We start from the raw sequence: 13,814 nt of genomic DNA on the forward strand, positions 1-13,814 counted from the left end.
AATATTTTGTTTTTGATTGATTAGATATCATTCTAATACTAAAACATTATTGCCCGAAAAATAATGTTATTTAATTTCTGCTTCTTAGATTCAGATCATTTTAATCTCTGTTTACCTTGGGGGTCTATTATACGGAAAAATCGATTATCCGGACTTCGGAAAGTCCCGCCGATTCCGGATACGCGACTTTCCACTGTATATTTGTCACAAATAGTTTTTCTCTTAAGAAAGTAAGCTATTTTATTCAATGAAAGTGCATATTAAATAGGGTTAATCCAAACAGTTACTCATGAATATTTTGTTTAATCAAAACATAAATAAATTGTGAAACATTATTATATATATAAAAAAAAATATTCTATTGATTTGAACAATGCAATTGTCGAGTATTTTTTAAGTATTTTAATTTTTAAATAAGTGTCCAACTGAGCTAAAAATAAATTCATGAAATTCAAAATAAGAATAATTGAGCATTTTTATATAAGATGACAAAATTTTCCTTCATTAAAATGAAGTGAATTTTTATAGATGCAGTAAAAAAAAAAAAAAAATAACTTTTATCTTCTTGAATATAATATACAGCCATGATAGTATAAATGTTAATACAATGCATCAAGTATGCAAAAATTCAGGTTAGAATCCTGATCATAGGCATGCTATAACATTAATTCAGAAGTTGATAGGGTTAATAAAAAAAAAAACTATAAAATTATTTTACCTTGAATTTAATACTAGATAGCTGTGATAGTATAATTGTTAATACATTGTGTCACAAAAATTCAGGTTGGAATCCTGATCACATGCTTTCTAGATCATATTAATTAGTTCAAAGGTTTAAAAAAAAAAAATGTTAAATAAAATATAGATATACATGCTGCATTTTTAGATAATTTTGCCTCTGAAATAAAAGAGATGATTTTACCTCTTGAAATATAAGAGATGAAAATTTTGCCTCTTGAAATATAAGAGATGATAATTTTGCCCCTTATGAAAAAGGGATGACTAAACCTAGGTAAATAATGTAGCAGTCTGATCAACTGTTTACTTAGAACTGAAATAAAAGCTCATATTTTTTTTTTTGAATTATATGCTCATGCTCAGTATGTTTCTAATAATAAACTAAAGAATTTTATTGACACTTATAGACATTTGATATTAACAAACATTTTATTAACTTATAATAAGAAATATAGAATATGATAAGATAAATTGCACTTATATGTTTAAATATTTTGAATTGTATAGGTATATCAATGTGGAAAAGAATTAAGTATAAAAAATAAAAAAAATTTTTTTTTTGGGTAAATGAAATGATTTTGCAAATTATGTTGTTTGTTACTGATAAAGTTTTCTCAAAATCGAGAGAAATTAGAATATCCTGTCCAGGTGATGACAATGCTCAGCTAATTTTACATCAACATAAGATTTAATAACATGAATATCGAAAATATATATTTGAAGTATAAATTTATGTCATAAATTTTTTTTAATAATTTTGCTTTAATATTTAACTATACATAAGTGTATATTAATATTTTGTTTCTTGAATATATTATGTTTCAATGCATAAATTTTTTTGTAACACGGGGGAGATCCATTAATTTAAAAAAAAAATATATATATACTATATATATACATATTTTTTTTTCTGTGTTCAGCGGGGATATATGTGATGCCAGAATTGGCACACATATATTTATTTTCTATCTTTTAAAATATCTTTCATTACTTAAGCTGATTTTTTATTAATAGAATTACATTTAAAATAAATCACAAACTTAATCTTTTTAAAACAAACATAAAATATTTATTTCTTCTCTTCCAGATCAATGTAACGGATATTTTTTTATTTCATTACTAATGCAGACTTATATATTCACTGTCGCCTTTAATCGAAAACAAAAATCTATTTATAACTTTTTATTCTAATTTTCCAACGGCTAAATGTTTCGGTTGCATGGTTGTAATAATTCACATAAATTTGTTGGCGACTCGTGATCGCCAAGGTATTATTTTAACTCTATTTTGATATGCTGGTTGGCCTTGTTTTGGCTATGCTATATTTTAATAAATCGCCAATTTTGGATCTCCTGCCAATGCTTCTGTGTCCGCTGGGAACAAAATTACATGTACTTTTTAATTTGGCTTTTGATTAGGCAGGTTGTGGGGGAATTGTCTCCCATGGCCTGTCCTTAAAAATATTATGCAAAAATTGATTCAACTCAAATTCTTATGAATGATATTCATATATTGATACCTCGAGCTCTGCAAATATACTACTAAATAAAAGCTTTTTTATTAATTCTTATCCGGCTCAACTATTATTTTATCATCTTCTGTTTTCATCGCAATCTTCAATTTGTCAATATCTTCAACTAATCCACTATACGAATACACCCTCCAACTACTCCGACCACACCTTAATATTCCACCATCATCTTCTCGATAAATTGGCACCCTTGGCTTATCCTTCTTCATAATCCCTCATGTTTGGGATACTCAAAAAACTTTGTCCTCAAACAACTCAGATCGCTGTAGAATGGTTTAGCAAAAGATGAATATGAAAAACTGGGACACATGAGAGAGGTTACTAATGAAATTGAGCCAGAAGTAATATATGCTATGCATCAAGTAAATCGCATCATGGAATCACTACACAAATGGAATTGCATCAGTCTTATGAAAGAATTTTTATATGGACGATTGTCCATACAAAAATTGTTGCAGTGCTGCAAGATTAGAGGCAATTGAGTTTAAGCAACAATAGGAATTTTGCAAAGTGATGACATGAAACTACACCAACTCTGTGAAAATAACGTGAAACTATCACCAGATTCTGGATGCAAATATAATTTTGTAATGCTATTAGAAACAAAAACTTAAGGTGTATCTTTGAAACCAATCCTGGATTGTTTTTTAGTCAGAGTAACACTTAATGTGACATTTTGTTCACTAACGCCAAGCTTTTTGACCTGACTGGTCCGGTGGCCATGGTTATAGCAAAAGCAAAGATTTTTCTTCCTTCAGTGTTTGTGAAGAATTAAAAAAATGGACTGGGATGACTCGCCGGATAAAGGATATCGAGAGTGGCACCAATTTCTTGTGTCTTCAGAGAACATCAACAATATAGAGATTCCAAGACTAATAATTTTCATCAAACTTCCAAAAATTATAGAAGTATATAGCTTTGCTAATGCATCATAGTAATGTTATAAGGCAGCAGCCTACTGTAAATGTAAAAATTAAATGAATAAGACTTAAGTTAGTTCTATCACGAGCAAATCAAGAATGGCCCTTATAAAATATCTGACTAACCTAAGACTTTAGTTATGTGCTGTGGTTCTTTTATCAAAACTTGTGAAAAGAGTTGTTGCAGCATTCAAGTTAGAAACTGCTCAAATATACCTTTGGGTATACTCCATTATGGTTATAGCCTGGCTTCAAAAGGAACTGATAGACTTAAAATTTTTTGTTCAAAACAGAGTGGCCACAACACAAGAACTATTTCCTAATCAGCCATGGAGACATGTACCAACTGATAAAAATCCTGCAGGCTTAGTCTCCCTGAAGGGTTGATCCTGATAAACTTTTGCATCACAACTTGTGATGGCATGGACCAAATTTCTTGTAGGAAATGATTACACAAATCGAACTATAAACTGTAGTGAAATACACCATGAGTATAATACAGAACTGAAAAATTCTTCCAACAGAAAATTTGAAGACTATCAATCTGTGCTTAATATCCATGTTAATAACTTTATAAATGATTTTATTAATTTAAGCAATAATTATATAACTATTTTACGTGTTGTGAGTTTTCTTTTTAGGTTTGTGGAAAATGTAAAAACAAATCAGAAAACAACGTGTCCTATGTGGATGAAGGAGTTTGAAAAAGCAGAAAACTTTCTGGTAAAAAAAAAAAAACAATCACGAACAAGAATTTTCTTTTGAAATAAAAAGTATTAAACAACATGGAAGTGTACTATCAAACAGTAAGTTAAAGACTCTTAGCCCCTTTTTGGATAATAATGACATTTTATGAGTCAGTGTTCGCTTATGTAATATAAAGTTTAATTTCAATAAAAAGCATCAGGAAATTTTACCTAAGAATAACAAATGAATTTTAATAATAATAGAATATTTCATAAGAAATATTTACATGTAGGACCTGTATCGTTACTTAACCATATTCGTGAAAAATTTTGGCCCTTAAGTGGTCGATTAAATTACAGAAAAATTGTCTATAATTGCATAACTTGTTTTAAAGCAAAACTAATAGTGTCAACTCAAATAAGAGACAACTCGCCCAACAAAAGGCTTATACCTGATTATCCATTTAATTGCTCTGAAGTTGATTCCAGTGGTCCTTTTTTCTTTAAGAATGAAGGACAACTTAAAGGAATTTAGTATAAAATGTATCGATGTATATTTTCTTATTATTTATTTAAAGCCATACATACCAAGTTAACTTCTGATTTAACATCGGAAGCATTAACTGCTACGTAGAAAAGGTTTACTGCTCTAAAAGGAAAATGAGCAAAATTGTTTTCTGACAACGTTAAAATTTTTTCAGAGCTAGCAATAAAATTAAAAGACTTCAAGAAATGGTTAGAAACCAGTAAAAAATTAGCTGGTTATTTAGCAGCAGAACGGATTGAGTAGAAATTCATTCTGCCAAGAGTTCCCAATTTTGATGGCTTTTGGGAGGTAGTCATATAATCATGTAAATATAATTTGAAAAGGGCTGTAAAAGGGATAAACTTAACTTATGAAAAACTTAATATAATTACAGTACAAATTGAGGGAATTGCGAATTCCCGGCAGAATCATCCCTGTCAGCCAATAATTACAATTTTGAAGTTCTGTACACTTTTATTAAATAGATCATTAAATTTTATTGAAGAGCCAGATTTAACAAAATGTAAAGAACAATGTAACAAAATGTCATCTTAAAAAATAACAAGAGTAGTTAAATTAATGTGGAAATTTAGAGTGGTAACTATTTGAGCAGACTGCAACAACGAGGCAAATGGATGTTCCAAACAAATAATGTTAAAATCTATATATGTATATAACTACTTAATCTATATTTTATGTTTACTGAATTATGAACTGTGTTGTTAATTAGCATTTAGTGATTTATGTAAGTGAGAGTTGCAAATGCTAATTGTGTAAAGGGTTAAATGAATGTTAATTAGGACACTTAATTGTTGAGTATAACAATGATTGCCTGGTTGAACCAGTACAACGTGGGACAGAATGTTCAGTTTTGTGAGCGAGCAATGCTGTCTATGTGGGTAGCAAGGGAAAGAAGGAACTAATGTCAGAAGAAATGAAATAAAGTCCATTGCTGAGTGTGAGTTTCTTTAACTTTTGAGTAGTGTGTTTTAAAGAGAAATTACAAAATCAATTGAATTCAAATAAGAAATTGGGAGATAAAATAAAATGCATATTCTAGTTTATATTCTAGTTAGCTTTCATAAAAATAAATTTTTTCCCCAAGGAATCTGGAGCCTGCCTAACTTTTAAATCTTTTTTTTATACCAATAAAATTGGAAGAAAAAAGACAAGAGAAATCAAAATTTCTAATGTAATTTGGGTTTTATACGAGATTTATAAAAATATGCATAAAAAATTACAAATTTAACCTTTTTGAACCTTTCTAGACTCATGTTTAATAGTAATTTTAAACTAATTTTAAGAAACAGATAAAATTTGTGGATTGATGCAAATTATAATAACATACCTGCAAAATAATCAAATCTTACAAACTATTTACTAGTTTTTAAAACAGTTATAGCAGAATAGACACACCAAACAAAAATTATTAAATTATTAAAATTATTATTAAAAAAAATTAAATGAAAAAAAAATTAATTTAAAAGAAAATTGATTTTCTAAATATATACTTCCAAATTTCAAGAGAAACAGGTTACACATTTTGAAATTGTTCACAATTCCGTTAATTAAAATGCTGAAGTGCAATATCTGTAACTTACATGTTGAAAGGAACTGATACGCCGCCAATGCAAGTTGAGGCGATACAATAGTAGTTCCTTGCTGGCCTCCACCGATTTTACAGAATTCAGAGAAATCTTGTCTTTGTTGTGTTTCCTTTCGTCGTTGTTTCCCTCGATTGTCAGCTATTAAGAAATAAAAATGGGTCAATTTCAAAGATACATATAAAATCAATAAAGAGAACAAGTTCTAACATTGAACATACTTAGTACATCAGTTTCATCCATTATTTCAGATTGTAATATTTCTTCTATGACATCTTCAAGAGTTACAACACCAAGTATTTCATAAAATGGATCACCTTCTCCAGAGCTATTTACATGTCGAACAAATGCCATATGAGAGCGTCCTACAAATTTTCAGGTATATTTAAATACATATTTAATATATATTTATAAATAAAAATATATTTACAAAAAATTCTGAGTAGCAAAATGTTATTGCTATATTTATGACATGATAAATTTTTTAGAAGTAAAACAATAACAAAATGTTTTTATAATTCTGCTTCAAAGCCAAAACCAGTTTTCCTAACTTATTTATTTATTTTTTATTTATTTATTAATTTTTTTAATGACACAGTGGAAGGATGGAATTTTTTTAGTTGAAATAAAAAGGTAGTTCGAAATATCAACATAGAGGAAACTTTAAAATCAAATTACACATTTAGTCACACTTTTGTAATAGTTGCACACATTTTATAAAAACAGAATGTTCACTTTATTTTCCATTACCACTTGAGTCAACTTAGCAAAAAGCTACAAGAAAAATCAAAGGGAAATATTTTTTTAAAATTACTTATATGTAGATATGTATAATTTCTAAATATATAAGCGTGGAAAAATTAATTTCCAGAAATAAATAATGAAATTCAAACAGAAATTTGAGAAATTAATTAAAATAGTATGTATTTTTCATAAAAAGAATAAAAATGTTAATGATTTAAATAATTTAATACTGCAAAAAGTTTCATCTATTTTAAATATGTTCTCCACTGTACAAATATAAAATTAAATTTAAAGGGGTTTTATAAAAAAATTTAAGAATGAAAAAAAATGAAGTTCTTCAAAATTTATTAAACTTTTTATAGCTATAGATTTTTTTAAAGAGAATTGCACCTAGTCATTTTATTCGACTGCTCAAAAATTGCACTTTTTCACTTATAATTGTTATAGCTACACAAAACGAAAAGGAGCATAATAGAGAAAGGTACATTACTATAATAGTCTAAGAATAAAATTGCCGATTCTTGGTTAGTCTGAGTTTGGCAAGGTTTTAACACACCAGAATTTAGGTTAGTAAGCTCAGCTCAAACTCAATTATTAAAACTAAAGATTAGAGCTGTGCAATTTTTTTTTATGAAATATTATTCTGTTTGTAACAATAAACTGTTCTTATATATTTAAAAAAAAAATTTTTTTTTTCTCACAAAATCCTTAATTCTCGTTGATGTTTACCAAAGCTTACACCTTCATTTTTGTTTAGAGTTTGGTTTTAAGTCAATCCATCTCTATTTCAATTTTTAAAAAAAACTAAGCGATGTTATTGATGTTATAAAAGCACTTTTTACTAACATTTTCCTTTGTTGTAGATTTATTTATTTTAGATATTCGATTAAAATTTCCGATTGTGCAGTTTTGATTCAAAAGAAACAATATTCGAACTTATGTTATATCGCGATGCCCAACAGACGATAAATCGCGATGTCTAACAGACGATATATCACGATATAAAATTTTTTGCGTTGCCAAGTCCTAGCCCTAATATACCCCAATTTTTCTTTCTTTCTATTTTCCAAATTCTACACTAAATGCATAATTCCGTTCTGATGATTCTAAAGAACGATTGCAATACCTTACGCTTGAAAATATCAAATAAATTTTTAGAAAATTACGCACATCAATTTTACCGTTAGAAGATAAATTTTACTTTTCCTTAACTTTAGAAGCCCCTTCTAAGAACTTGAGGCTACAGCCCGAGGAGTTCCTCTTTTAATATGGCCCTATTTTTGAAAAATGCGCATACCAAGTCAAGGTGAAAATTCTCTTAGCTTTTTTCAACACAACAAATATTTTTTATTTATTTGTTAATTCTTTAAAATACAATAGCCATAAGAGTAATTCAAAATACATATGTTAATTTTCTTTAGTACAGATTTGAGCTACGTCCATTTTTTTAAAACACGCGTTTTAAAGCTACGTCAATTTTTATTAAAACGCATTTGACGTCTATTTTCATAAATATGCATTTGAAGCCATGTCTTTCTTTCCAAACGGCGCAAATCAAGATTTGTTTATTTTCTTGGCACACACTTTGCGATGTATCCTTTTTTCAAACGCGTATTATAAATTGGTATTTTGAGCTGTGTTCAAATTATAGAGAAGGCAACTGAATTCCCCCCTTTTTTAAAAAAAAAGAGTTAAATGGGAGCATTTAATCTTCCCTATCGTTAGACGCGAATTTTTGTGCAAAAGTTGCTTTGATAACTCTTCGTCAAAATCAGTTTGACTGCGTCATTGAGGTCAAAATTTCAATTTTTTAAACTTGGCCACTAATCTCAAGTAGTTCTTTCAGCTATGGCTCCCTCTTATTACACATCACAAAAGTCACGAGCAGCTTTTGCGGATTTAGAACCTTGACGAATAAAAAGAAGTGTCGAAAATTCTTATTACACAACTTGACATTCCATTTTAATAACCTGAAAATTATAATAATTTAACTTGGACAAACAAACAAAACATAGATTCCAGAAGAACAAAACATCCGCTTTCAATTAATCTAAAACATTATGTAAAAAACATCTAAACGTTTAAATTTCAAAAAATAAATGGCGAGAGCTAGGTTAACCCAATAACTTTGACGTACTATTGTTTGATAATTAACAATTTTAAATTTTAATGTAACTATAAACAGAAGTAATTTCGCTCTACTCTTAGAAAAAATATTCTTTTTTAAACAAACAATCTGATTTCTATAAATAATCTGCAATAAAATATAAAACAAATTCACTTCAACGTTTTACAATAATCATAACATAAAGTTTTACCGAAATTAGAACCAGAATTCTACAATTACATACCAAACAATCCAAAGAGGGTTTTGTGTAGAACAAGAAAAACAATCCTAGACGATTTTAAAACATTAAAAGAGTCAAGTGAGCAAGCGGGCAGCGACTGTCAGAGTTATTAATTACATTCAAAAAAAAAAAATATTTTCAGTAAAAAATGGTTGATTTTGATAAAAGACAGATAAAGTCTTAATCAAGTACGATGATATCTTTTTACATAAAGATAATCTTATCACTAACTTGATTTACATAAGTTTATAAATAATATAATTATGACTTTTCCTTTTCTTAAAAAATTATTTTCATTGAATAATTAATTAATTTTTCAGTGAATATTTAATTTCAGATAGAATATCTTTTCTTGTTAAATGTCTTGGTACTTCTAAAAGTTAACATTTGAAAAACTTTTACATATAAAAATTAGATTCAAAATGTATTTAAAAAATATATTTAGGACTAAATAGCGCCTATTTTGTTTTTCCTTTTTCGACAGGTCAAGTCTAAATTCCAAAAATTTCTGAATAGGGATGCCCGCCTTCCCCTTCCCAAAATTCAGAACAACCCCTCCTTTCAGCAAACAAAAATACAGGCAAACCATAAAATTTTTATTTAAAAAAAAAAGTTACTTTAGTTGTATTTGAATACTATGCGAATCCTCCATGAGAACTAGCATACTATAGTGAAATTTGTGAAGGATAGTTCAATGCAAATTTTCTTTTTATAAATATTTATTACTTTTTTATATTTTATTTAAGTCGAAAAAACTTTAAATTATAAGGTATGCAATATTTTACCATCATTTTAAAAAATGTAATTTTATACGACAAAATACAAAATTTGAGCGATATCGGTCGAATAGTTCCTGAGAAATCGAATTTTAAATATACCACATTTTTGAAATTCAATTTCTAAGAAATTATTGAACCTATTTTTCTCAAATTTTGTATTTTGAGATATAAAGTTACTATCTTAAAAATGATGCAAAAAATTACATATCTTACAATAAAATTTTTTTGGACCATTATTTAATAAAATAAGAAAAAATAAATGCTTACTAAAAGTTATTTTTTGCTTAGAATTATCTCTAAAGAAGCGAATTTTACAATTGAGAGTAAAAAAATTTCAAATAGCTCAAAAGGTTCTCGAGAAAAGGCGAAATACGCAAAAAGTAAAGTTAACATTAAGGGACCCAAACTTTGGATCAGATATATTTATTCACAAAAAGAACATTTTTGTGTCTGATTTTGTAACTTAAAATATTATCTGCACGTATAATTAGCATATTTGAGGTCACCTCCTCGAACCATTAAGATAGAGTCCGAGAAAGTGAAAATCCGATCATTGAATCAAAAGTTATTCAGAGAGAGATCCGGTTTTTTTCTTCCTTTACATACTGTACATACAAGATATCTAATGCATTCAATTATATTAAAAAATATTCCAAATTTAACAGATAATCATTTAAACACTTTTTTAAAAAAAACATATGTAATTAAAATTGTCTCTGATGCAATTTTTTTTTTTTTTTAATTTGGCGTAAAATACAATTTAAACAAATATTACTTGAATTGTTTTTAACAATAAACAACATGAACAAATGATCAGGATAAAGAAAAATCAACTACAAGAGTAAAGAAATAAAATAATTTTTCTTCTTCTTAGAACTGAAGTGAATGAACAATTAACAGAATTGAAATAAATACGTTTTTAAAATAGTTCATCAATTAGTGAGAAATTGCTTACTTAGCAACAAAGACTATATATTAGATAAAATCTGAACTAAGTTAATACAACTACAATTTTTTTTTGCCACAATTATCTGTGTTTCTTTGCCAGGTCTACTAACTTAGTGGCAATTGTTTGTTTAGAAATAAGTCTAGTATATTTGTGGACAATATTCCAAATAAATAAGCTATCAGTTATCTTTTATCTATAAAAGAAAACTGATTTTACGATAATGTTAAATGATCGATTATTAAAGGGTTAAGTAACTGATAAACAAATAACATTTAATACAATAAGTAAAAAAAAATCTCAGATATCAATTTTTGATTTACACATTTGTATTTTCTTTTGATAAGTACAAACAAGAGCCATTCACATCTTTCTTTCACAATTGTATTCTTTAATAATTTATTACAGTATTTTCTCATCATAACACGAACTCATATATATCGTTTGTTATGTCATTCATTATCTCGAGAAAAAAAAGTAACGGAAGAAAAATTTGTATTTTCCATGAATCCAATTATTTTCTTAAATTGAACAAATTGAGAAATACTTTCGAAAAGATAATTTTGTTGTTTTTCTAGGCTGAAAATGAAGGGGGGAAAAATAGATTCATCAAATTTTTCAAAAATGATCCACGATTTGAAAATTCAGCTAAAGAGAGAGGGGGGGGAGATAAAAATTAAATGCATTGCTGCGTTTAGCTTAGACCAGATTCGAATTTCACCAACAGATGGTACTGACAGTTATGACAACGATTTTCGCACCATATCAAACCATTGCAACCGAAAACTAAAAATATATGCAAGGTAATTTGTTAATTTTGTCTTAAACGTACGCAACTTTTACGCAAACTACTAATGTTTTGAAAGCACTGTCTTATAACTTCCCTAAGGCTGTCAGGCTAACCGTGGGAGGTTTTCATGGTATTCCTCACCATGTACCGGAAATGCGGGTTAGTTCTATCAAAAAGTCCTCCACGAAGGCAAATTTTTCTCAACACTTGATCCAGGAGTTCCTTTGTCTTTTGAATGGGGCTCAAAATTACAAGGCTACGGTGTTGAACATTAGTAGCCGTAAACACTTAATTAGGTCGGCTGTTCAACGTCGGTTATATAAAAAATAGATAATAATAACAATGAAAGCCCTGGTTGCTTAGGGGATAGAGCGTCCCAATGAAGTGACCCAGGTTCGAATCCCAGCGTTGTCTGGTCGTTACGAATTCTGCTGCCAGCTTACACTAACCACAGTGTTGACACAAACTATCCTCAGTGGTCGATGGATCATAGGTTAGAATCACTTTGTCGTCGTGATAACCATAATAGGTTTTCGTGGTTTTCCGCTCCCTGTAACGCAAATGCGGGTTAGTTTAATCAAAAAGTCCACGATGAAAGCTTTGGTCGTAATGCTTGATCCAAGGGCTCCCTTGTCTTCAGGTTTAGGTTCAAAATTACAAGTCATCTGAGATTATTATTGATAGTCTTCTACTCAGAATTGGGACGGCAGTTTAACGCAGGTTATATAAAATATTAAATAAAATAAATTCAGCATTTTCTCACTAACAGAAAGGAAGAAAGAGCTATGAAGAAATTTTTTTTAACTGTTTTAGATGAGTTACAGATCATTCATATTGCTTACAATTTTCTTTAACACAACTGCCAGAAAGGGAATTCGAATTTCTTACAGATAAGCGGTAGTTCAAATATTACACCGAGTAATAAAATTTTGCATTACGAATTTTAAATCAGGGCTCAAAATTGACTAAGAACACTAAAAAGTAAATTATAAGTAATCCCACACACCAGCTCTTAATGTAAAACGATGATGACAAGGCTGTTAGTATTTGATATTTCCTTTTGAAAAAGAGTTTATTCCATTTCTTACCACTTAAGTAGAAAGAAACCTATTTCTCCCAAAGCAGTTTTTTTCCACAGCGAAAGAAACCTACCATCCTTGAAGAGAAGTTAATACCAAGGAAGATAATAACTGAAAGGGTGGAAATACTAAATTAAGTAAATTCACTTTTGTCTTGACTAGTTGAATAATTATTAAAAACGCTTTTTGGTTTCATCCAACAAGCACCACAGCCCCTTGTAGGCATTGGATTTTCCACCTATGTGCTTTTATTCAGTTTTTTCTCCCCTCCAAATCTACTGCAACATTTCTCTAATTTTTAATATTCAGTTTTCGAGCCTCTTTTTTTTTTTTTTTTTTTTTTTTTTAAANATGTGTATTTATTTTTTTTTTTTTTTTTTTTTTAAACTTCCAACCTCCTACTTGCTGGTCTTTCTCATAAAATTGTTTTGATAAGTCAGATTTAGACAATGGTTTTATTGTTTTCCACCTAATTACACTGAGGAACAATTTTTTTTTTCTCCACGAGATTTTGTTCTCTATCAGATCTCAGATATTTTCACATCGCTGATTTCAAGTCAGCAATCTGTTTCTGTTAACAAGCTACAGCATTTATGCACCTTAAAAACATAGACCGAACTAATGTTTTTTAAACTCCCGTTTGGGATTATGTGATTACTAAGCGTCCTTACTTCTCTAGTACATAGTGCGTGGTAGAAAGAAGACGATAATACTATTTAATTTATGATGTGATAAGTAAAGATCACACGTTTTTTGTCTTTAGCATTATTTTCAATCGAACAGACAGACCTGGCAATTTTCAGGTTTTCAACCGGAGCCTTTTTTTTAAAAAATTTTATTATATTATTTTTATTCATTTATTAATTATTTAAAAAAATCAAATTTTTTAAGTGGTAGAAAGATTTGTAGTTTACTATTCGATTAGAATAATTTTGTCAACCACAGCATTATTATTTCACACCCACTCTATAGCACACACTACGGCAGTCAGAACTTCCAGGTGTATAAATGTATATACACTCTATAACAAAAAAATCGATGCACCAAGAAGCAATCATCCGATTGCTTTGAAATTTCGTATGCATGAATGTTTTGCACAGATATGGCTTAAATTAAAGACAGC

At 28.6% G+C, this 13,814-nt stretch overlaps 1 protein-coding gene across 3 annotated transcripts in view; it reads right to left on the reverse strand.

Moving 5' to 3' along the window:
* The window catches only part of LOC107439819 (unextended protein), a 100,896-nt gene that overhangs the window by 14,602 nt on the left and 72,480 nt on the right, over window positions 1-13,814 (reverse strand). For all 3 annotated transcript variants that reach the window (XM_016052532.3, XM_016052533.3, XM_071188284.1), the window contains 2 exons: window positions 6,227-6,370; window positions 6,003-6,146 (listed from right to left, as the gene is read on the reverse strand). In XM_016052532.3, coding sequence (XP_015908018.1) covers window positions 6,003-6,146; window positions 6,227-6,370 — 288 coding nt within the window. The remainder of the gene's footprint in view (window positions 1-6,002; window positions 6,147-6,226; window positions 6,371-13,814) is intronic.

The sequence above is a fragment of the Parasteatoda tepidariorum genome, chromosome X2 (genome assembly GCF_043381705.1).
Source record: "Parasteatoda tepidariorum isolate YZ-2023 chromosome X2, CAS_Ptep_4.0, whole genome shotgun sequence".
Taxonomy (NCBI): domain Eukaryota; kingdom Metazoa; phylum Arthropoda; class Arachnida; order Araneae; family Theridiidae; genus Parasteatoda; species Parasteatoda tepidariorum.